This window comes from Pecten maximus, chromosome 7 (assembly GCF_902652985.1).
Source record: "Pecten maximus chromosome 7, xPecMax1.1, whole genome shotgun sequence".
In the NCBI taxonomy this organism is placed as follows: domain Eukaryota; kingdom Metazoa; phylum Mollusca; class Bivalvia; order Pectinida; family Pectinidae; genus Pecten; species Pecten maximus.
The window spans coordinates 22,754,371-22,781,807 of record NC_047021.1 but is presented as its reverse complement, the minus strand read 5'-3'; the positions used below and the strand labels follow the sequence as shown (position 1 = coordinate 22,781,807).

Here is a 27,437-nt window from a genome sequence, read left to right as displayed (position 1 = left end):
AGGCAGCGATATCGAGTCATATGACACTGAAGATCTGTCCTGACTAAGATCGAGAAGGGCTGTACTTCATCTGCGACCAATACCACCAAAGGCTGTGCCTCGTTAAAGGACAGTTTGGTGGACATGGACCACGGAATTTCGGTTACATCCAGAGAGGACGAGACGCTAGGTGGAGCCACAGATAGGTACATACAATATTAACATATCACTGATATTCTGTGTGACTACATTTTATCACCTGTTTCAAGATCATGATAAACCTACAAAAGTAATTAATTTCCGGTTACACATCAGAAGACCGATATGGTACTACGACCCTGTTGTACTCTTTATGTTGAAACAACACTTTAGTTCTTACTACACTCTTTAAAACAAACACACACAAGCGTCGTTTAGCATTATACCACGTTCCCTCTCCAAACCTACCTCGTCAACACCACATTCCCTCTCCAAACCTACCTCGTCAACACCACATTCCCTCTCCAAACCAACCCCGTCGATACCACATTCCCTCTCCAAACCTACCCCGTCGACACAACATTCCCTCCAAACCTACCCCGTCGATACCACATTCCCTCTCCAAACCTACCCCGTCAACACCACATTCCCTCTCCAAACCAACCCTGTCGATACCACATTCCCTCTCCAAACCTACCCCGTCGACACAACATTACCTCTCCAAACCAACCCCGTCGACACCACATTCCCTCTCCAAACCTACCTCGTCAACACCACATTCCCTCTCCAAACCAACCCCGTCGACACCACGTTCCCTCTCCAAACCTACCCCGTCGACACCACATTCCCTCTCCAAACCAACCCCGTCGATACCACATTCCCTCTCCAAACCTACCCCGTCGACACAACATTCCCTCTCCAAACCAACCCCGTCGACACCACATTCCCTCTCCAAACCTACCCCGTCGACACCACGTTCCCTCTCCAAACCTACCCCGTCGACACCACGTTCCCTCTCTAAACCAACCCCGTCGACACCACATTCCCTCTCCAAACCTACCCCGTCGACACCACGTTCCCTCTCCAAACCTACCCCGTCGACACAACATTCCCTCTCCAAACCTTCTCCGTCGACACAACATTCCCTCTCCAAACCAACCCCGTCGATACCACATTCCCTCTCCAAACCTACCCCGTCGACACAACATTCCCTCTCCAAACCAACCCCGTCGACACCACGTTCCCTCTCCAAACCTACCCCGTCGACACAACATTCCCTCTCCAAACCAACCCCGTCGATACCACATTCCCTCTCCAAACCTACCCCGTCGACACAACATTCCCTCTCTAAACCAACCCCGTCGACACCACATTCCCTCTCCAAACCTACCCCGTCGACACCACGTTCCCTCTCCAAACCTACCCCGTCGACACCACGTTCCCTCTCTAAACCAACCCCGTCGACACCACCTTCCCTCTCCAAACCGACCCCGTCGACACAACATTCCCTCTCCAAACCTACCCCGTCGGCTCCTCATTCCCTCTCCAAACCAACCCCGTCGACACCACGTTCCCCTCCAAACCTACCCCGTCGACACCACGTTCCCTCTCCAAACCAACCCCGCCGACATAATATTCCTTCTCTAAACCTATCCCGTCGACACCACATTCCTTCTCTAAACCAACCCCGTCGACACCACATTCCCTTTCCAAATCTACCCCGTCGACACCACATTCCCTCTCCAAACCTACCCCATCGCCACCACATTCCCTCTCCAAACCTACCCCGTCGACACCACATTCCCTCTAATAACCTACCCCGTCGACACCACATTCCCTCTCAAAACCTACCCCGTCGACGCCACATTTCCTCTCCAATCCTACCCAGTCGACACCAAATTCCCTCTCCAAACCTACCCCGTCGACACCACGTTCCCTCTCCAAACCAACCCCGTCGACATCACATTTCTCCCCCAAACCAACCCCGCCGACATAACATTTCTCCCCCAAACCAACCAGGCCTACATCACATTTCTCCCCAAACCAACCCCGCCGACATAACATTTCTCCCCCATACCAACCCCGCCGGCATCACTTTTCTCCCCCATACCAACCCCGCCGACATAACATTTCTCCCCCATACCAACCCCGTCGACATAACTTTTCTCCCCCATACCAACCCCGCCGACATAACATTTCTCCCCCAAACCAACCCCGTCGACAGCACATTTCTCCCCCATACCAACCCCGCCGGCATCACATTTCTCCCCCAAACCAACCCCGTCGACATAACATTTCTCCCCCATACCAACCCCGTCGACATAACATTTCTCCCTCATACCAACCCCGCCGACATCACATTTCTCCCCCAAACCAACCCCGTCGACATAACATTTCTCCCCCAAACCAATCCCGTCGACATAGCATTTCTCCCTCATACCAACCCCGCCGGCATCACTTTTCTCCCCCATACCAACCCCGCCGACATAACATTTCTCCCGCAAACCAACCCCGTCGACATCACATTTCTCCCCCATACCAACCCCGCCGACATAACATTTCTCCCCCAAACCAACCCCGCCGACATAACATTTCTCCTCCATACCAACCCCGCCGACATAACATTTCTCCTCCATACCAACCCCGCCGACATCACATTTCTCCCCCAAACCAACCCCGTCGACATCACATTTCTCCCCCAAACCAACCCCGCCGACATAACATTTCTCCCGCAAACCAACCCCGTCGACATCACATTTCTCCCCCATACCAACCCCGCCGACATAACATTTCTCCCCCAAACCAACCCCGCCGACATAACATTTCTCCTCCATACCAACCCCGCCGACATAACATTTCTCCTCCATACCAACCCCGCCGACATAACATTTCTCCCCCATACCAACCCCGCCGGCATCACTTTTCTCCCCCATACCAACCCCGTCGACATCACATTTCTCCCCCATACCAACCCCGTCGACATCACATTTCTCACCCATACCAACCCCGTCGACATAACATTTCTCCCCCATACCAACCCCGCCGACATAACATTTCTCCCCCAAACCAACCCCGTCGACATAACATTTCTCCCCCATACCAACCCCGTCGACATCACATTTCTCCCCCATACCAACCCCGTCGACATAACATTTCTCCCCCAAACCAACCCCGCCGGCATCACTTTTCTCCCCCATACCAACCCCGTCGACATCACATTTCTCCCCCATACCAACCCCGTCGACATCACATTTCTCCCCCATACCAACCCCGCCGACATAACATTTCTCCCCCAAACCAACCCCGTCGACATCACATTTCTCCCCCCATACCAACCCCGCCGACATAACATTTCTCCCCCAAACCAACCCCGCCGACATAACATTTCTCCTCCATACCAACCCCGCCGACATAACATTTCTCCCCCATACCAACCCCGCCGGCATCACTTTTCTCCCCCATACCAACCCCGTCGACATCACATTTCTCCCCCATACCAACCCCGTCGACATCACATTTCTCACCCATACCAACCCCGTCGACATAACATTTCTCCCCCATACCAACCCCGCCGACATAACATTTCTCCCCCCAAACCAACCCCGTCGACATAACATTTCTCCCCCATACCAACCCCGTCGACATCACATTTCTCCCCCATACCAACCCCGTCGACATAACATTTCTCCCCCAAACCAACCCCGCCGGCATCACTTTTCTCCCCCATACCAACCCCGTCGACATCACATTTCTCCCCCATACCAACCCCGTCGACATAACATTTCTCCCCCAAACCAACCCCGCCGACATCACATTTCTCCCCCATACCAACCCCGTCGACATAACATTTCTCCCCCAAACCAACCCCGCCGACATAACATTTCTCCCCCAAACCAACCCCGCCGACATCACATTTCTCCCCCATACCAACCCCGTCGACATAACATTTCTCCCCCAAACCAACCCCGCCGACATCACATTTCTCCCCCATACCAACCCCGCCGACATAACATTTCTCCCCCAAACCAACCCCGTCGACATCACATTTCTCCCCCATACCAACCCCGCCGACATAACATTTCTCCCCCAAACCAACCCCGCCGACATAACATTTCTCCCCCAAACCAACCCCGCCGACATAACATTTCTCCCCCAAACCAACCCTGCCGACATAACATTTCTCCCCCAAACCAACCCCGCCGACATAACATTTCTCCCCCAAACCAACCCCGCCGACATAACATTTCTCCCCCATACCAACCCCGCCGACATAACATTTCTCCCCCATACCAACCCCGTCGACATAACATTTCTCCCCCAAACCAACCCTGCCGACATAACATTTCTCCCCCAAACCAACCCCGCCGACATAACATTTCTCCCCCAAACCAACCCCGCCGACATAACATTTCTCCCCCATACCAACCCCGCCGACATAACATTTCTCCCCCATACCAACCCCGTCGACATCACATTTCTCCCCCATACCAACCCCGCCGACATAACATTTCTCCCCCATACCAACCCCGCCGACATAACATTTCTCCCCCATACCAACCCCGCCGACATAACATTTCTCCCCCATACCAACCCCGTCGACATAACATTTCTCCCCCATACCAACCCCGCCGACATAACATTTCTCCCCCAAACCAACCCCGCCGACATAACATTTCTCCTCCATACCAACCCCGCCGACATAACATTTCTCCTCCATACCAACCCCGCCGACATAACATTTCTCCCCCATACCAACCCCGCCGGCATCACTTTTCTCCCCCATACCAACCCCGTCGACATCACATTTCTCCCCCATACCAACCCCGTCGACATCACATTTCTCACCCATACCAACCCCGTCGACATAACATTTCTCCCCCATACCAACCCCGCCGACATAACATTTCTCCCCCAAACCAACCCCGTCGACATAACATTTCTCCCCCATACCAACCCCGTCGACATCACATTTCTCCCCCATACCAACCCCGTCGACATAACATTTCTCCCCCAAACCAACCCCGCCGGCATCACTTTTCTCCCCCATACCAACCCCGTCGACATCACATTTCTCCCCCATACCAACCCCGTCGACATCACATTTCTCACCCATACCAACCCCGCCGACATAACATTTCTCCCCCAAACCAACCCCGTCGACATCACATTTCTCCCCCCATACCAACCCCGCCGACATAACATTTCTCCCCCAAACCAACCCCGCCGACATAACATTTCTCCTCCATACCAACCCCGCCGACATAACATTTCTCCCCCATACCAACCCCGCCGGCATCACTTTTCTCCCCCATACCAACCCCGTCGACATCACATTTCTCCCCCATACCAACCCCGTCGACATCACATTTCTCACCCATACCAACCCCGTCGACATAACATTTCTCCCCCATACCAACCCCGCCGACATAACATTTCTCCCCCAAACCAACCCCGTCGACATAACATTTCTCCCCCATACCAACCCCGTCGACATCACATTTCTCCCCCATACCAACCCCGTCGACATAACATTTCTCCCCCAAACCAACCCCGCCGGCATCACTTTTCTCCCCCATACCAACCCCGTCGACATCACATTTCTCCCCCATACCAACCCCGTCGACATAACATTTCTCCCCCAAACCAACCCCGCCGACATCACATTTCTCCCCCATACCAACCCCGTCGACATAACATTTCTCCCCCAAACCAACCCTGCCGACATAACATTTCTCCCCCAAACCAACCCCGCCGACATCACATTTCTCCCCCATACCAACCCCGTCGACATAACATTTCTCCCCCAAACCAACCCCGCCGACATCACATTTCTCCCCCATACCAACCCCGCCGACATAACATTTCTCCCCCAAACCAACCCCGTCGACATCACATTTCTCCCCCATACCAACCCCGCCGACATAACATTTCTCCCCCAAACCAACCCCGCCGACATAACATTTCTCCCCCAAACCAACCCCGCCGACATAACATTTCTCCCCCAAACCAACCCTGCCGACATAACATTTCTCCCCCAAACCAACCCCGCCGACATAACATTTCTCCCCCAAACCAACCCCGCCGACATAACATTTCTCCCCCATACCAACCCCGTCGACATCACATTTCTCCCCCATACCAACCCCGCCGACATAACATTTCTCCCCCATACCAACCCCGCCGACATAACATTTCTCCCCCATACCAACCCCGCCGACATAACATTTCTCCCCCATACCAACCCCGTCGACATAACATTTCTCCCCCATACCAACCCCGCCGACATAACATTTCTCCCCCATACCAACCCCGTCGACATCACATTTCTCCCCCATACCAACCCCGCCGACATAACATTTCTCCCCCATACCAACCCCGCCGACATAACATTTCTCCCCCATACCAACCCCGCCGACATAACATTTCTCCCCCAAACCAACCCCGTCGACATCACATTTCTCCCCCATACCAACCCCGCCGACATAACATTTCTCCCCCAAACCAACCCTGCCGACATAACATTTCTCCCCCAAACCAACCCCGCCGACATAACATTTCTCCCCCAAACCAACCCTGCCGACATAACATTTCTCCCCCAAACCAACCCCGCCCGACATAACATTTCTCCCCCAAACCAACCCCGCCGACATAACATTTCTCCCCCATACCAACCCCGCCGACATAACATTTCTCCCCCATACCAACCCCGTCGACATAACATTTCTCCCCCAAACCAACCCTGCCGACATAACATTTCTCCCCCAAACCAACCCCGCCGACATAACATTTCTCCCCCAAACCAACCCCGCCGACATAACATTTCTCCCCCATACCAACCCCGCCGACATAACATTTCTCCCCCATACCAACCCCGTCGACATCACATTTCTCCCCCATACCAACCCCGCCGACATAACATTTCTCCCCCATACCAACCCCGCCGACATAACATTTCTCCCCCATACCAACCCCGCCGACATAACATTTCTCCCCCATACCAACCCCGTCGACATAACATTTCTCCCCCATACCAACCCCGCCGACATAACATTTCTCCCCCATACCAACCCCGTCGACATCACATTTCTCCCCCATACCAACCCCGCCGACATAACATTTCTCCCCCATACCAACCCCGCCGACATAACATTTCTCCCCCATACCAACCCCGCCGACATAACATTTCTCACCCAAACCAACCCCGCCGACATAACATTTCTCCCCCAAACCAACCCCGCCGACATAACATTTCTCCCCCAAACCAACCCCGCCGACATAACATTTCTCCCCCAAACCAACCCCGCCGACATAACATTTCTCCCCCAAACCAACCCCGCCGACATAACATTTCTCCCCCAAACCAACCCCGCCGACATAACATTTCTCCTCCATACCAACCCCGCCGACATAACATTTCTCCCCCAAACCAACCCCGTCGACATCACATTTCTCCCCCAAACCAACCCCGCCGACATAACATTTCTCCCCCAAACCAACCCCGTCGACATCACATTTCTCCCCCATACCAACCCCGTCGACATCACATTTCTCCCCCATACCAACCCCTTCGACATAACATTTCTCCCCCATACCAACCCCTTCGACATAACATTTCTCCCCCATACCAACCCCGTCGACATAACATTTCTCCCCCATACCAACCCCGTCGACATCACATTTCTCCCCCATACCAACCCCTTCGACATCACATTTCTCCCCCATACCAACCCCGCCGACATAACATTTCTCCCCCAAACCAACCCCGTCGACATCACATTTCTCCCCCAAACCAACCCCGTCGACATCACATTTCTCCCCCAAACCAACCCTGCCGACATCACATTTCTCCCCCAAACCAACCCCGTCGACATCACATTTCTCCCCCAAACCAACCCTGCCGACATAACATTTCTCCCCCAAACCAACCCCGCCGACATAACATTTCTCCCCCAAACCAACCCCGCCGACATCATCCCCCCTCCCCCAAACCAACCCTGCCGACACCATTCTTTTTCAAGTTATTTCCGACTCGGTCGTTACCTTGACGATAGTCAACCAGCCTTGGCCACCAGTGAGCTGAATAAGTTCGGACAACTCGGTTGTAAATTTCGTTTGGTAAGGCTTTATTAGAGTAGTGTAACCAATGTATGTCTGGTCGTTAGGTATTATGTATACTAATTATATCACGCTTAGAAGAGAACTTTTACATAAAAATTAAAGAAATAAGACCATGGCTACAATCCGTCTAGCTCCAGGGTTCTCCCTTCAGATAATGTTTACAGATTGTGTTAGTTGATCGCCTGCACGTCGACTGGTAATACGGTATAATTACGCACGCGCAAATAAAATTACGTAATAAAAGACATCGTTATCAGGCTGATGTCAGGGCAAATTTTAGTGACTACGGTTTTTTTCAATTAGGGTACGCTTCACGTGTTGGAATTTCATGCTTATTTATTTGTTTTTGTGTTTGTTATTTCTTCGACAAATATACATAATTTGAGTCAAGTATCAATTAAGCAGATGGCTAGTATATGCGTCACGAACAGAAAAAACGTAAATCATCAGATAACTCATAGTCGCCCCTCCCTTACCGTTATCCTCCTTAGATGGATGTCATTGTAACCTGTGCATCCTACCGGATATAGCTTAAACTGTTAAATAGTACCCTTACTATAATATACATATAACATACAGTACACTTACTACATAACATACAGTACACTTACTACATAACATACAGTACACTTACTATATAACATACGGTACACTTACTATATACCATACAGTACACTTACTATATAACATACAGTACACTTACTATATAACATACAGTACACTTATTATATAACATACAGTACACTTACTATATAACATAGGGTACACTTACTATATAACATACAGTACACTTACTATATAACATAGGGTACACTTACTATATAACATACAGTACACTTACTACATAACATACAGTACACTTACTATATAACATACAGTACACTTACTATATAACATACGGTACACTTACTATAACATACGGTACACTTACTATATAACATACAGTACACTTACTATATAACATACAGTACACTTACTATATAACATACAGTACACTTACTATATAACATACAGTACACTTATTATATACCATACAGTACACTTACTATATAACATACAGTACACTTATTATATAACATACAGTACACTAACTACATAACATAAAGTACACTTACTATATACCATACAGTACACTTACTATATAACATACAGTACACTAACTACATAACATAAAGTACACTTACTATATACCATACAGTACACTTACTATATAACATACAGTACACTTACTATATAACATAGGGTACACTTACTATATAACATACAGTACACTTACTACATAACATACAGTACACTTACTATATCACATACAGTACACTTATTATATAACATACAGTACACTTACTATATAAAATACAGTACACTTACTATATAACATACAGTACACTTATTATATAAAATACAGTACACTTACTATATAACATACAGTACACTTACTATAACATACAGTGCCCTTACTATATAACATACAGAACATTTACTACATAACATACGGTACACTTACTACATAACATACAGAACATTTACTACATAACATATGGTACACTTACTACATAACATACAGTACACTTACTATATAACATACAGTACACTTACTATATAACATACAGTACATTTACTATATAGCATACAGTACACTTACTATATAACATACAGTACACTTACTATATAACATACAGTACACTATAACATACAGTACACTTACTATATAACATACAGTACACATCACTACATAACATACAGTACACTTACTATATAACATACAGTACACTTACTATATAACATACAGTACACTTACTATATAACATACAGTACACTTACTATATAACATACAGTACACTTACTATATAACATACAGTACACTTACTATATAACATACAGTACACTTACTATATAACATACAGTACACTTACTATATAACATACAGTACACTTACTATATAACATACAGTACACTTACTATATAACATACAGTACACTTACTATATAACATACAGTACACTTACTATATAACATACAGTACACTTACTATATAACATACAGTACACTTACTATATAACATACAGTACACTTACTACATAACATACAGTACACTTACTATATAACATACAGTACACTTACTATATAACATACAGTACACTTACTATATAACATACAGTACACTTACTATATAACATACAGTACACTTACTACATAACATACAGTACACTTACTATATAACATACAGTACACTTACTATATAACATACAGTACACTTACTATATACCATACAGTACACTATAACATACAGTACACTTACTATATCATACATACACTATACACTACACTTACTATATAACATACAGTACACATTACTATATAACAGACATACATACAGTACACTTACTAATACATACAGTACACTATAACATACAGTACACTTACTATATAACATACAGTACACTTACTATATAACATACAGTACACTTACTATATAACATACAGTACACTTATTATATAACATACAGTACACTTACTATATAACATACAGTACACTATAACATACAGTACACTATAACATACAGTACACTTACTATATAACATACAGTTACTAATAACATACAGTACACTTATTATATACATACAGTACACTTACTACATAACATACAGTACACTTACTATATAACATACAGTACACTATAACATACAGTACACTTACTATATAACATACAGTACACTTACTATATAACATACAGTACACTTACTATATAACATACAGTACACTTACTATATAACATACAGTACACTTACTATATAACATACAGTACACTTACTATATAACATACAGTACACTTACTATAACATACAGTACACTTACTATATAACATACAGTACACTTATTATATAACATACAGTACACTTACTACATAACATACAGTACACTTACTATATAACATACAGTACACTTACTATATAACATACAGTACACTTACTATATAACATACAGTACACTTACTATATAACATACAGTACACTTACTATATAACATACAGTACACTTACTATATAACATACAGTACACTATAACATACAGTACACTTACTATATAACATACAGTACACTTTAACATACAGTACACTTACTATATAACATACAGTACACTTACTATATAACATACAGTACACTTACATAACATACAGTACACTTACTATATAACATACAGTACCTATAAACTAAGACACTTACTAATACAACATACACTTATATATACATACAGTACAAGTACTACTAACTACAGTACACTTACTATAACTACAGTAACACTTCTATATAACATACAGTACATTACTATATAAATACCAGCACATCACTACATAAACATACCGTACACTTACTATTAACATACAGTACACTTACTACCATAACATACAGTACACTACTATATAACATACAGTTACACTTATTATATAAAATACGTACACTTACTATAAACAAACAGTACACTAAACATACAGCTTACATTATTATATAACATACATTACACTTACTATATACAATACAGTTACACTTACATATATAACATACAGTACCCTTAATATAAACATACAGTACCACTTACTATATAACAACGGTCACTTACTATAACCAACAGTACACTTATATATAACATACAGTACCTTACTATATAACATACAGCTACACTTACTATTATAACATACAGTACCTTACTCTAACATTACAGTACACTATAACATACACATACAGTACACTTACTATATAACATACAGTACACTTACTATATAACATACAGTACACTTACTATAGCATACAGTACACTTACTACATAACATACAGTACACTTACTATATAACATACAGTACACTTACTATATAACATACAGTACACTTACTATAACATACAGTACACTTACTATATAACATACAGTACACTTACTATATAACATACAGTACACTTACTATAACATACAGTACACTTACTATATAACATACAGTTCACTTACATGTATTATATGACATACAGCCCCCCTCCCCAATCTATATTTTTCATTGTTTTTATGATATATAACATGCATTTTCTGTAAAACAAGTAAGATCCGTTGAAATCATGACTGGGTGTTTTCCCGTTCCAGAAATGACATTGTAACCTGAATTCCATTCAGTAAATCAGATGATTCGAAAGGATTCGCCCCAATTATCGTGAATATGCGTTCATTGACGTCAGATTGATGTCGGATTTTATCATTTTTCATGAACAGCGTCATTTTAACCGATAGCAGTATCGATTCACTTAATTGAAAAACTCGGTCGAGGTCGTTCAAAATTCCACGCATATTATGTGTAATGATTCTAATTTAATACCTTATTTAAAAGACGTTAACACTATAATTCAAAATTCAAAAGTGATTAAACACCTTGGGTGTTTAATAGAATAAGATCCTTTTTCTGACGTGGGCATGATAGACCGTAAGTCTTTGCACGTGCATTTGAAAAAAAAAATCCAATGGTGAAATTCAACATTCCACGTCAGATCCTCAAATCATGCAAATTCCAGGACGAAGGGTAAGGGGGTGCATGGACTCGTATATTCTATGTCATTAGAGTGGCCGGGTGGCAAAGTAGTGATGTCTTTCAACCAGGCGGTCGGAGTTCCATTCCCCGATCCGTTGTGCAAGGTATGAGGTCACCTGCCCGACCGCACGTGGGGGTTTTCCAGGTACTCTTATTTCCTCCCACACTAAAACCTTTCGCGCGGATCCATCCGGGCCAACAAACGTGATTAATATAGGTTCATATAACTTATTTCACAATTATTGGTAAATAAATAAAGTTTTTTTTTAAGCACGTCCCTGACGGAGAGAATTTATATAGGCTTGGCCTGTTATTTAATCCTTTTGACTAATACCATCAAATGTCAATAAAAAATTGTTGAAATGAAAAACGTCCCTGACGCATTTACTAGCTTCCTATATATATGGTACATGTACGTTGGTATTTTGGACTGTTGCTTTGAACATGAAGAACAAATCTTTATCTTTTAAAATGATTATCTAACTTATTTCTAAGCCAATAGAATTTACTGCTCATACTAAATGTTCTGAAGTTCACTCCAACTTGATACTGTTACGATTGATTTTTTCTGAGCATATTAATTAATCGTTTGGGATATTTTTTGTCCTCTTCTACTGTAGTGATCCATGTCATCTAACCATAGTAAGATATTCATTCATTATCCTAAATTTTACATTAAATTTTATACAATGCAGTGATTAACAAATTCTCAAACATTATCTTTGTACATATGGTAAATACAGTGATTCACATATTCCTAAACCATTATTTTTACATAAAAAGGTACATGTAAGTACATTGAAATTGCGCATTTCGATTAGAGTTAACAAAAACGAGTATTACAATGTAACAACATACTTGCTTTGGTATACACAGGACAATTATGTTCATGAGAATTATGTAGTAATAATAAATAAACAATAATAATATACAATGTTCACAATAAAAAATAGCATCATTGTACACATATCTATATAAAGCATTTTATTCTATATGCTATAGTCTTGATATTTTGGACAGCTAATAGAGTTGACAACATATTCAATAATTTCAATATATTTTCTATAAATGTATTAACTTGTTTAAAGAAAAAATATTGCAAAATGAAGCATTCCTTCCATATTCAAGAACAAAGTATATCATCACTAATGGCATCTCCGCTAGCCAAGGTTTCTCATTACGTACTACACTCCACGAACGTAATCAGAAACATTAGCCTGCGAAGATGCACTAATGGATACTGAAAAATGTAATTATTATTAAATACATATTTGACGGACTTCATATGTTAACATGTTTGTTAACCATATTTTATTTGTGTCTTTTTGAGTATAATATAATATCCAACTTATATATATCAGACAGAGGGAAGCTAAACACTTTTCTGAATCCAACTGCCTGTACTATCATGTCTGTGCATAGATATGGATATCACATTGTCGATATATATGTTCCATAGATATGGATATCACATTGTCGATATATATGTTCCATAGATATGGATATCACATTGTCGACATATATGTTCCATAGATATGGATATCACATTGTCGATATATATGTTCCATAGATATGGATATCACATTGTCGATATATATGTTCCATAGATATGATATCACATTGTCGATATATATATGTTCCATAGATATCGATATCACATTGTCGATATATATATATGTTCCATAGATATCGATATCACATTGTCGATATATATATATGTTCCATAGATATGGATATCACATTGTCGATATTTATATATGTTCCATAGATATCGATATCACATTGTCGATATATATATGTTCCATAGATATGGATATCACATTGTCGATATATATATATATGTTCGCTAGATATGGATATCACATTGTCGATATATATGTTCCATAGATATGGATATCACATTGTCGATATATATGTTCCATAGATATGGATATCACATTGTCGATATATATATATGTTCCATAGATATGGATATCACATTGTCGATATATATGTTCCATAGATATGATATCACATTGTCGATATATATGTTCCATAGATATGATATCACGTTGTCGATATATATGTTCCATAGATATGATATCACATTGTCGATATATATATATGTTCCATAGATATGGATATCACATTGTCGATATATATGTTCCATAGATATGATATCACATTGTCGATATATATGTTCCATAGATATGGATATCACATTGTCGATATATATGTTCCATAGATATGGATATCACATTGTCGATATATATGTTCCATAGATATGGATATCACATTGTCGATATATATGTTCCATAGATATGGATATCACATTGTCGATATATATGTTCCATAGATATGGATATCACATTGTCGATATATATGTTCCATAGATATGGATATCACATTGTCGATATATATGTTCCATAGATATGGATATCACATTGTCGATATATATGTTCCATAGATATGGATATCACATTGTCGATATATATGTTCCATAGATATGGATATCACATTGTCGATATATATATGTTCCATAGATATGGATATCACATTGTCGATATATATATGTTCCATAGATATGATATCACATTGTCGATATATATGTTCCATAGATATGGATATCACATTGTCGATATATATATGTTCCATAGATATGGATATCACATTGTCGATATATATGTTCCATAGATATGGATATCACATTGTCGATATATATGTTCCATAGATATGGATATCACATTGTCGATATATATGTTCCATAGATATGATATCACATTGTCGATATATATGTTCCATAGATATGATATCACATTGTCGATATATATGTTCCATAGATATGATATCACATTGTCGATATATATATGTTCCATAGATATGGATATCACATTGTCGATATATATGTTCCATAGATATGGATATCACATTGTCGATATATATGTTCCATAGATATGGATATCACATTGTCGATATATATGTTCCATAGATATGGATATCACATTGTCGATATATATGTTCCATAGATATGGATATCACATTGTCGATATATATGTTCCATAGATATGATATCACATTGTCGATATATATGTTCCATAGATATGATATCACATTGTCGATATATATATGTTCCATAGATATGGATATCACATTGTCGATATATATGTTCCATAGATATGGATATCACATTGTCGATATATATGTTCCATAGATATGGATATCACATTGTCGATATATATGTTCCATAGATATGGATATCACATTGTCGATATATATGTTCCATAGATATGGATATCACATTGTCGATATATATGTTCCATAGATATGGATATCACATTGTCGATATATATGTTCCATAGATATGGATATCACATTGTCGATATATATGTTCCATAGATATGGATATCACATTGTCGATATATATGTTCCATAGATATGGATATCACATTGTCGATATATATGTTCCATAGATATGATATCACATTGTCGATATATATGTTCCATAGATATGATATCACATTGTCGATATATATGTTCCATAGATATGGATATCACATTGTCGATATATATGTTCCATAGATATGGATATCACATTGTCGATATATATGTTCCATAGATATGGATATCACATTGTCGATATATATGTTCCATAGATATGGATATCACATTGTCGATATATATGTTCCATAGATATGGATATCACATTGTCGATATATATATGTTCCATAGATATGGATATCACATTGTCGATATATATGTTCCATAGATATGGATATCACATTGTCGATATATATGTTCCATAGATATGGATATCACATTGTCGATATATATATGTTCCATAGATATGGATATCACATTGTCGATATATATGTTCCATAGATATGGATATCACATTGTCGATATATATATGTTCCATAGATATGGATATCACATTGACGATATATATGTTCCATAGATATGGATATCACATTGTCGATATATATGTTCCATAGATATGGATATCACATTGTCGATATATATATATATATATATATATATGTTCCATAGATATGATATCACATTGTCGATATATATGTTCCATAGATATGGATATCACATTGTCGATATATATGTTCCATAGATATGGATATCACATTGTCGATATATATATATATGTTCCATAGATATGATATCACATTGTCGATATATATATATATATGTTCCATAGATATGGATATCACATTGTCGATATATATGTTCCATAGATATGGATATCACATTGTCGATATATATGTTCCATAGATATGGATATCACATTGTCGATATATATGTTCCATAGATATGATATCACATTGTCGATATATATGTTCCATAGATATGGATATCACATTGTCGATATTTAAGCATTGAACGGCTTTCAGTTGGCATTCATAGTCAATATGAATGCCAACTGGACAGAGGCAAATTCAACATGAAGCGCGCCGTTCAATGCTTATATTTACCATCTGCGATTTTATATTTGTCGTGCGATTTTTTTTTTTGAAATTTTCAAATTCAAATTTCAGTTGGCAGTTCATAAGCTGGTGAACTCGCAACTGAATTGGTAGGGTTATATAGTTGCAGTGCCATACAATGGTATATATATATATGTTCCATAGATAAGGATATCACATTGTCGATATATATGTTCCATATATATGGATATCACATTGTCGTAATATATATGTTCCATAGATATGGATATCACATTGTCGATGTATATGTTCCATAGATATGGATATCACATTGTCGATATATATGTTCCATAGATATGGATATCACATTGTCGATATTTAAGCATTGAACGGCTTTCAGTTGGCATTCATATTGACTATGAATGCCAACTGAAAGCCGTTCAATGCTTATATTTACCATCTGCGATTTTTTATTTGTCGTGCGATTTTTTTTTTTTTTAATTTTCAAATTCAAATTTCAGTTGGCAGTTCATAAGCTGGTGAACTCGCAACTGAATTGGTAGGGTTATATAGTGGCACGGCCATACAATGGTAAATATATATATATGTTTCATAGATATGGATATCACATTGTCGATATATATGTTCCATATATATGGATATCACATTGTCGATATATATATGTTCCATAGATATGATATCACATTGTCGATATATATGTTCCATAGATATGATATCACATTGTCGATATATATGTTCCATAGATATGGATATCACATTGTCGATATATATGTTCCATAGATATGATATCACATTGTCGATATATATGTTCCATAGATATGGATATCACATTGTCGATATATATATGTTCCATAGATATGGATATCACATTGTCGATATATATATATATATGTTCCATAGATATGGATATCACATTGTCGATATATATGTTCCATAGATATGGATATCATATTGTCGATATATATGTTCCATAGATATGATATCACATTGTCGATATATATGTTCCATAGATATGACATCACATTGTCGATATATATGTTCCATAGATATGGATATCACATTGTCGATATATATTATGTTCCATAGATATGATATCACATTGTCGATATATATGTTCCATGCTTTGAAATAAATCAGTCGCATATAACGTACTAGAGTGTTTTATGTAATGGGCCTAAATATATACATTAACTGGGCATTTATGAAGATGTTCTTTTGATCCTTATAACTGAACGGCGTGTATAGCCATAGAGCCAGCTATAGGTATATAAACTGTGTACTTTTGTATTGTTTGAAGTTGATCAATGTAGATGCAAATATAAAATTACACATTATGTAATAAACATAGGGACTTGACGCGAAAGACTAGAATTAACCAGAAATTAACTAATGCTGTGGTTGCGTCTCCCCTGTTAGTAAAATTTTAAATACTCCACTGATTCATATGAAACTGATACAGTTCTTACATATTATAATACTGATAAATTATGTAGTTTTGGATATTTTACAGCTCGTATGATATAGACAATACAATCACATGTTGGTATCATAAACAATGATTCCTCCCTATGTGCATCCGGGTACCTGTTATCCTCTCAGTAATATAACATACATACGGGGATTTCTGACGTCATACCATACCGCGTGGGGAGGTAGCCATTATTCTCGAATTTAGGTATAATCCGGTGCAATGGAAATTGTTAATTATCGCTAATTTACAATCGATATTGCAATATTGATATTGTTGCATGTATGTTAAATGATTCATATTTATTATTTGCAGGTTAAACATTCGTGACACGATGGAATATCCCGAGAACGTGGCTTTGCGGCGACCGTTCGATCCTGCGGCACATGAACTGGATCCTAGTTTCCGACTTACAAAATTTGCTGACCTAAAGGGATGAGGGTGTAAAGTCCCTCAAGAAGCCCTAGAGCGGCTTCTCGAGGGACTACAACAGGACAGCAATGCCCAGGTCGCGGACCAGTCGCAATTTCAATATCTTGCGGCCGCCCCACGAATAGGTATATTTAATTTTTAATAGAATAAAATAATTATTCGGAAACGAAACGGACAACAGGTTGTTTCGTTTCCGACAAACGTAAACATGCTGTGTTTTAATTCATTGCCCTATCTAAGTGCTGATTTTACTTAACATATTAGAATTATGCATTCTTTTTATAAATAGCCCAATTGTAAGCGTAAACGCGGAATTTAAATGCCACTACTATGACAAAATGTACTTCCCCTATCGAGTCTCTAAAATTCAAAATGGCGTCTGTTATTGGTGTGGCCGAGTGTAAACTATGACACGTGACTCCGGAAACTGATGATAAACCCGGCTGTAAAGCGCGGGAAATATTACGTTGAGATTAAATAAAGACTAAATTCAAAATAAATTATATTTGCAATGAAATAATTAGAAAATATCACTTTCATTGATGATGTAATAATTTAAATATGGATGATAGTGGGAAAATAACAACCTGTCATTCATAAGTTTAATATATTTTATTTAAGTATAGGAACTAGATCTAGTAGTTTTATACTGATTTTTTTTAACACAGACGTTATTTTGAGTTCTATATATTTAATTAATAAAGCCCATTTAGGGTATTACTATTCCACTTACGATAAGACAAGAAAAGACATTAATTTCAGCGATTTAGTATAAAGTCGGAAGATCATATTTATTGTTGATCATAAAGATAAAGGCAAATTTGGAAAAGACTGCTCTTAGTCCTGTATTATGCCTTTTCTGATTTCCAATATAACACGAATACCCAAAATATAGTCGGCAACACACTATAATCGTAATCAAATGATTTTCCTTTTTTGTTAGCCCAGTCTATTTAACTTGCAAAACGGTATGCAAAACGACCACATTTCCAATGCATTTTATATTTGCCAAAAAGAAATTAAAAAATCCCAATTGTATCCATAGATTAAAACTTCTGAAAAAAACTGAGAAAAATTAAATGGCAAAATTGGTGTGTGCCATCCTGTATGTGTACAGCTAGAATTTACAGAGCATTATAAAACTGTTATGTGTGGCACTCATGAAACAATTATCAAAAGGTAAACTTTTAATGTAATTTACATCAAAATTTTCTCAATTCAGTTAAGGTAAACGTTTCATGTAATTTACATCAAAATTTTCTCAATTCAGTTAACTTGATTTTCCCCAAAATACCCAGGAACCCCCCCGACCCACCCACTTTCCAAAAAAAAGTAACCACTTCATTTCAATGATAACTTTAACACCATTCACACATGGCAAATATGCAAAATGCTTGAAAAGGGAAGAACTGATTTGTATAACACTACAGACCTCATTAGTACTGTGAACCAAGTGCTCTTTAATCATTAGAAATTAGTGATATGAAAGGATTCATGTTTTCACTCTGTTACTTTACTCAGTGGCCTGAAATGTGTGTTGAATTTGTTTATTCCAGGCATTGGGATGGATGCCTCTGTCACACCACTGCGACATGGAGGACTTTCTCTTGTCCAGACAACAGATTTCTTTTATCCTCTTGTTGATGACCCATATATGCAGGTGATTACACTAACTGTAACTCTCTGATTTTATAAACATGTTAACTAGAAAAAAAATGTCACAACTGGATTGCCCAGCCCCTTTACAAAGTTTACACCCTTGAGTTTGAAGGCTTTCATGCAGATATTTGATCTATGCATGTTAGAGAAACTGCATATGATACTCCAATTTATCTGCAAATAAACCTCCGACCACAAATGAGCCCCCTTGAATTTTGCTGAATCGTCAGTTTTAATTTATGATAGTAATTATAAGCTAAAAGTGGTTCACAAATATGCTTTCACCAAACTTTTATACTGAAATATTGCATTAGGAAAATGAAATGGGGCTTATTTGACGATAAATACAGTATTTTAGAAACTATGACACAAAGACATATTCTGTGTTAAACTTTTGATCTATATGCCTACAATTATATTTGGCAATACAATGTATAAGTTATAAATGAAATTATTAATTACTTTTAAAGGGTTTTATACCAGCCACTATTTCAGACTAAACAGCCTTTTGGCCTTTCAGTGGATGGGATAGAATTAATAACATGAATTGAAGCAGTAAGCTTGTCATTAATATCCAACTACCTGAACAGAATTATAAGATTATAACATATATGTATTGACCAAGAAAAATATTATTTTACAGGGCAAGATTGCTTGTGCTAATGTACTGAGTGATTTGTATGCAATGGGAGTTACAGACTGTGACAACATGCTGATGTTACTAGCGGTCAGCAACAAAATGACAGAAAAAGAGCGTGATGTTGTCATTCCAATGATGATGAGAGGATTTAAGGTTGGTTGGGTAAAAATATAGAGTGTAAAGGCAAATGTGAACATAAAGCTTAGGAATAAAATATCCTTTTCTCAATCACTGTTATTATCTCCCCTGCTGCTGTTGTATTCTGAACAAGGCGAGAGGTGGATAAATCATTTCTGGTCCGATAATGACTACATCTGAGTCGCAGGCACAGACAAGTCTTGAATCAAATTGTATTGACATAGACAAGTCAATCATGACTATTTGTAAATTTAAGTACTTATTACAGTGTGTTTATTGTACTAAATGTTACCACATCAGCCAGGCGATACCATTGCATGTGTTTTTTACCGGTGCCTGGGAGCACACATATATGCATGTGCAAAGGTAGTTTCACAGTGTCGTAGATGAGTTATAATAGGTTAAGTACCTCCTTCGCTATCTTGTACAATATATACGAGTATGTGAAGTGACATTTTAATTTAACTTTGTGACTTGTTAATCGATCACAACTGATCGCCAGCAGTGTCTAATCTGAAATGCTGGACTGTAACCACAACTTGACTTCTAAAAGGTGACTAATTGACACGTACATTTAACGATTGAGTTTTTTCTATATTCAACAAGCATTTTTTTACAATGGTCTGTCAGACATTGTAATACTGATACAAGTTCTTTGAGGTGATTTATTACCAGGGTTATTAAATTTCCTATTATTCCTTCATTTCACCTTCTCCAAGTTTTCGTGTCCTGGTTGCTAAATATGGAAATTACATGGAGGTAACTGTCGTAGATCGGTTTGCCATTGTCTCCTTTGTGGACATATTTAAGTCTGTATGTAACATCGTTTGACACACAACAGTGACCATAATGCCACGAGAGCCACCAGCATGTTTGGTTACTTGCAATGTTTATGCTGTTGTGACATAAACAGGAAGTAAGTGTTACAACTCGAGCCTTGTTTTGACTTTTATACACTGGCTATTTTTAGGCGCAACAACGATTGTGAAACTGGCCTGTTGTAACTTGTTCAAGCAAAACCATGTGACAAGCTTATGACAAGTATTATGTTGTAGCCCATACTTGCACTTGAAACGTTCCATTTATTGAATTGTATGGTCATTATATGTATATTAATTTTCTTAACAAATTAAAAATTGATTTGTGATGCCTGATGTTCAAAGGGGCATTACTCCATGTTACTACAGTTATATGAACAGTTGTGCACCAATGATGTTGCATATATTTGTTACAGTATCAAAATGTTGGAAATGATCTGACTTATCACAAAGCAAACTATATAATAGTGTGTTGTAGTGATGTTAGTTGATTTGTTGATGATGTACCTGGTAAGTGGTCCATACGACATTGAGATCTACATAGTCATATGACCAGAAGAAGTGTAATAGGAACCTTGATTGCTTTGCAGTGTCTGCAACTATAATCTGTGAAAATGTAGTATGTTCTAGAAATACTGTGAAAGTATCTGTTATATCACTGGAGGGTACAAAAAAGGAGATTTCATTTTTTTTTCGTCCTGTTTAACTGGGTTTACAAAACAACCCAAATACCAATTCCAAATTGTGTCCATAGGAACCTTTAAAAAAAAAAACAGAAAATATAATGGCAAATATTACACAAAACAGATAGGAAAGTCAAGGGTAAAAAATTGGCGTGCGTCATGATCTAAAGCTGGAACTTATACTACATTATAAAACTATTTAGCATAACACTCACGAAACAATTATTAGCATGTAATTTTTAAACATAATTTACACAAAAATTTTCCCAATTTGGTCAATTGGACCCAAAATACCCAGGAAAACAACTTTATTGTTTTGCCATGATTTCTGAAATATGGAGGTGAGTAATGCAGACCCTCTAAATCTCTTATTAATAATTATAATGTCAAATCATCTTCTCTGTTTGTGGTACATTGTAGGTACACGCGAGACAGTTTCCAAAAAGGAATTTTAAGTGCCTGTTACAAACATCATTGTCTTGTAATGGGACAAAGATTACTTCATTATGTTCATACTTGAATGCTTTTACTTCGCCAAGGTTTCAAAACCAGGCATTTTTACATCAGAGGGAAATTACATGTTTATTCTTGCTTTCGATAAAATAAGTAACTAGTGTTCATGCCACATCAATTGACATTAAAATTGTAGGATTTAGCAGAGGAGGCTGGTAGTGGAGTAACTGGTGGCCAAACAGTGCTGAACCCATGGTGTACCATTGGTGGGGTAGCAACCTCTGTCTGCCAACCCAACGAGTTCATCACGTCTGTATAGTTAAATCATGGACTGTGTAAATTAGGAATGGTTATAATAACTTAATAGAGAACCAGCTGTGATAAAAGTCAAAATTTGGTTTGAGTTTGATTGAGACAATTATTTCAGAGAAGTGTAAAACAACCTATCAGTGTAATGCTGAATTTCACTAATTGTTAACTAATTGTTTCACTGAAATGATCGATTTCTTTATTATTAGAAATTAATTTTTCCATAAAATTACTAAAAATCAGTCTCACTTTCTCCTTTTCTCTAAAAGATAAAAATGTCAGGATATAACGGATCATAAAACACCTGTTAAAAGTTTAAAAGACTATAATAGTTTAAAGAATAAACTGCTCATTGCTTGCTTTTGCTCGGAGATCAATATATAGATACATAGATATATTGTGAGTTGAATCTGGTCGTACCTTAAAACAAATATGTACAGTTGACCTTTTATGACCTTAATGTGACAGGCCAGACAATGCTTTAGTGGGTGATGTCTTAGTGCTAACCAAACCACTAGGAACACAGGTGGCCGTAAATGCTTATCAGTGGCTGGACCAGCCAGAGAGGTGGAACCGTGTCAAACTGGTGGTGACGGAGGATGATGTGAGAAAGGCTTATCAACGGGCTATGTTCAGTATGGCCAGACTTAACCGTACAGGTACAAGTAAACTTATACATACTATGGTCAGACTTGGCCATACAGATGTATGTAAACCTACATTAATTAAGTATGGCCAGATTTGATCTCTCAGGTACATGTAAACCTACATTTAGTGTGGCTAGACTGAACCATTCAGGTGTACATGTAAACCTACATTTAGTGTGGCTAGACTGAACCATTCAGGTGTACATGTAAACCTACATTTAGTGTGGCCAGACTCAACCATTCAGGTACATGAAAACTTACATTTAGTGTGAAAGTCTATGATTAGCGTAATTGTCATGTTCAATATAGAGTCCTCTGTTTAAGGAATGCCTTCTGTTCCGTAGAACCTTTATTAATACCGATAGGCACAACTAGGACCTATTATAAGACCTAGGAACTTAGTGATATATTCTGACTACATCTTTTAACTTACAAACACTTCTGTTTTGCAGCTGCACGTTTGATGGCCAAATATAATGCCCATGGTGCTACAGATGTAACAGGATTTGGTCTGCTTGGTCATGCAAAGAACCTTGCAAAAGTACAGAAGAATGAAGTCAGCTTTGTCATACACAATTTGCCCATCATTGCTAAAATGGCTGCTATTAGCAAAGCCTGTGGAAATATGTTCGGTCTACTACAAGGTCTCTCTGCAGAAACATCTGGTAGGTCTTACAGTATATGTTAATCAAATATGGGTTTTAAAGTAATTGTGAAACAATTTTTTTTGGAAAGTATGATTCAATTTTTAGTCAACCATCATCAGATGTGCTTCAATAACACAGTTACACACAAGCAAGCGATTTTGAACAAAAGAATAAATATGACCTGTGGCCTGGAACATATGCTATTTATAAATAAATATTACAATGACTCATCGGAAAGACATTATACAAAGGAGAACTACAAAATCAGTTGACGAAGGCGTGAAAAATGCATGGAAATGGAGTTGGTTGGAAAAAGAAGTACGGTTTTGGGAATTTGTTGTCGCCGTGCATCTACCTAATCGAGGCTCCCAGAAGAGCATATTGCCGAATTTGTAAAAAAAAATTAATTAAGCCAACAGAGGTTATTAAACCTTAAACTGATAATTTGAAAAAAGTGCACTGTGTGTGACAATTAAGCTGTGTTTTGTGATGTACATGTACTCGTTTTGATCAATAATATTATTTCATAATTTTGTCTTGTTAATGTTATAATTTCATGCCTTGAATTTTTATATTAACTAAAACTGTAAAACGTGACAAGGGGGAGGACACCTCCGTCTCAAACTCGCACTCCAGCTTCAGGGCTTAAATGCATTTCAGACTTTTTCAGAATTTTTTTCTCTCATGCCTGATTGATATTTATGTATTAAATCAAAATAAATCCTGACTATTTTGCTTTATGATATTACAGGTGGTCTATTGATGGCATTACCAAGAGAGCAGGCTGCAGCATTCTGTAAGGACATCGAGAAACAGGAAGGATACCAGTCCTGGATTATAGGAATCGTAGAAAAGGGCAATCGTACAGCTAGGATAATTGACAAACCACGAGTGATAGAAGTACCAGCCAAAGATCGGGATGGAGAATTGTGGTAGCATTAGGGATTGGGAAAAAAAAAGACTTTAATTTAGATCTCCTCCAAATCTTTTAGGAAGGAAATTACTGCAATTTTGACATTTGTCAACTGAAGGACATTCCAAGTTGTTAAAATTTTCTTCCATTTTGTTATTGCCTCATCTACAAGGTTTTTAATGAAAAGTTATTGATAAATCCTTTCATTTGAAACTGGTTTTAAGATCATGTTCAAGTGATTTTCAAGAGTTCAGACATTCATCACATGCGGAAGTGACTTAGGTTAGAATCTTTTGCAAAAAAGTATGGATAAAATTTAGCATCAGTGTAGAGAAGTTTGAATATTGGCTAGATTTGATCAATTAGATGCATCGTTGTTCTTGTCTTTTGCTATGTATATTACCATTGCTTCTTTTCAAGGAACACTGCTAACTTGTGACCTGCTAGTTTACATGTATGAAGCTGCCCTGAAGAACCATAGTATTTTGGGTTGGGGCAGCTGATGAATTTGTAGACTCATAGGTGCCAAGTTACCATGACCTGTTGAGCCATTGTCATACCGTTTAAAAAACGATATTGAGGATGACGATGGCTTCAATGACCAAACTCATTGTATAGTTTTCATCATCTTTGTGTCAAAAGTAAAATTCATTTATCATGTCATCAAATTTATGAAGAATAAATTAACTTCAAGTATTATATGTTACCACTGTCATTTCTTAGTGATGCTACCTTAAATCTCAAAGGATCTATGATGTTTCCTCACAAAAACATCATCCATTTTAATTAATATATCAATATAATGTGTAATAAAAAGCATAGGAAACTCTCTTTACCTTGAATATTACAAGAGATTATGGTGGATCCCTCAACTGTAAAGAATTGTTCTCATTCAATGATACTTGAATATGTGTTCATGAAAAATACTTGTCTTGCAAATCTCGGTAAAAGAGAACGAGAGGTCCCAGAGGGATCTTGGATTTCTATAAGACTGACATTTCTTCTACTTTTCTCATGTAATTCTTTTCGAAAAGATGTGAATCATTTGAAAACCAGGGGGAAAATACAAAACAAAAGAAAAGATCCATCAAGAAAGCTGAGAATCAAAAACAAACTAATACAGAGGAACCTACATATAAAATTTGAGAATGATTATCAGGAACTTTATAAAAATAGTGACAACAAACCTGCCTGGCAAGTGTCAGCTGTCTTGTTTTCTGTCCAGTCTCAAAATTGTACATGCATAACCAGTGACCAAGGTGGACCTACATATGAAATTTGGGAAAGACTTATGATGAACATTTTGAGAAATATTGGTAACTAAATTAGTATTAAATGATGCTTGTCGGCTTTTTAAGTCAACAGATGACTTATTGCGATCGCCTTTTGCCGCAATTCACATTTTCGCCTATTGCAAAACCGCTGAACCTATTCAATGAAATGACATAGGTAAAGGTAAAGCAAAATAGGGAATTATATGGTCCCCTGTCCCAGGGGTCTGAGGGGCTTGTTTTGTTTTTTGTTTTTGTTGGGTCATTTAAGGACGTGCCAGGTT

General features: G+C 38.5%; 1 protein-coding gene across 2 annotated transcripts; it reads left to right on the top strand.

Annotated features, from left to right (window-relative positions):
* The first annotated feature begins 71 nt into the window (after nt 1-71).
* LOC117331936 (inactive selenide, water dikinase-like protein) lies at nt 72-26,581 on the top strand. 2 transcript variants are annotated; one of them, XM_033890936.1, is made up of 8 exons: nt 72-185; nt 18,859-19,100; nt 20,532-20,635; nt 21,278-21,427; nt 23,563-23,675; nt 24,144-24,334; nt 24,775-24,987; nt 25,721-26,581. In XM_033890936.1, the coding sequence occupies exons 3-8, from the start codon at nt 20,540-20,542 to the stop codon at nt 25,903-25,905; spliced, it is 948 nt and encodes a 315-aa protein (XP_033746827.1). In that variant the 5' UTR covers nt 72-185; nt 18,859-19,100; nt 20,532-20,539; the 3' UTR covers nt 25,906-26,581. The 2 variants fall into 2 exon arrangements, with proteins under 2 accessions (XP_033746827.1, XP_033746828.1); XM_033890937.1 differs by lacking the exon at nt 72-185 and adding an exon at nt 18,673-18,750 and having other exon boundaries at nt 25,721-25,919.
* Nucleotides 26,582-27,437: the final 856 nt, after the last annotated feature.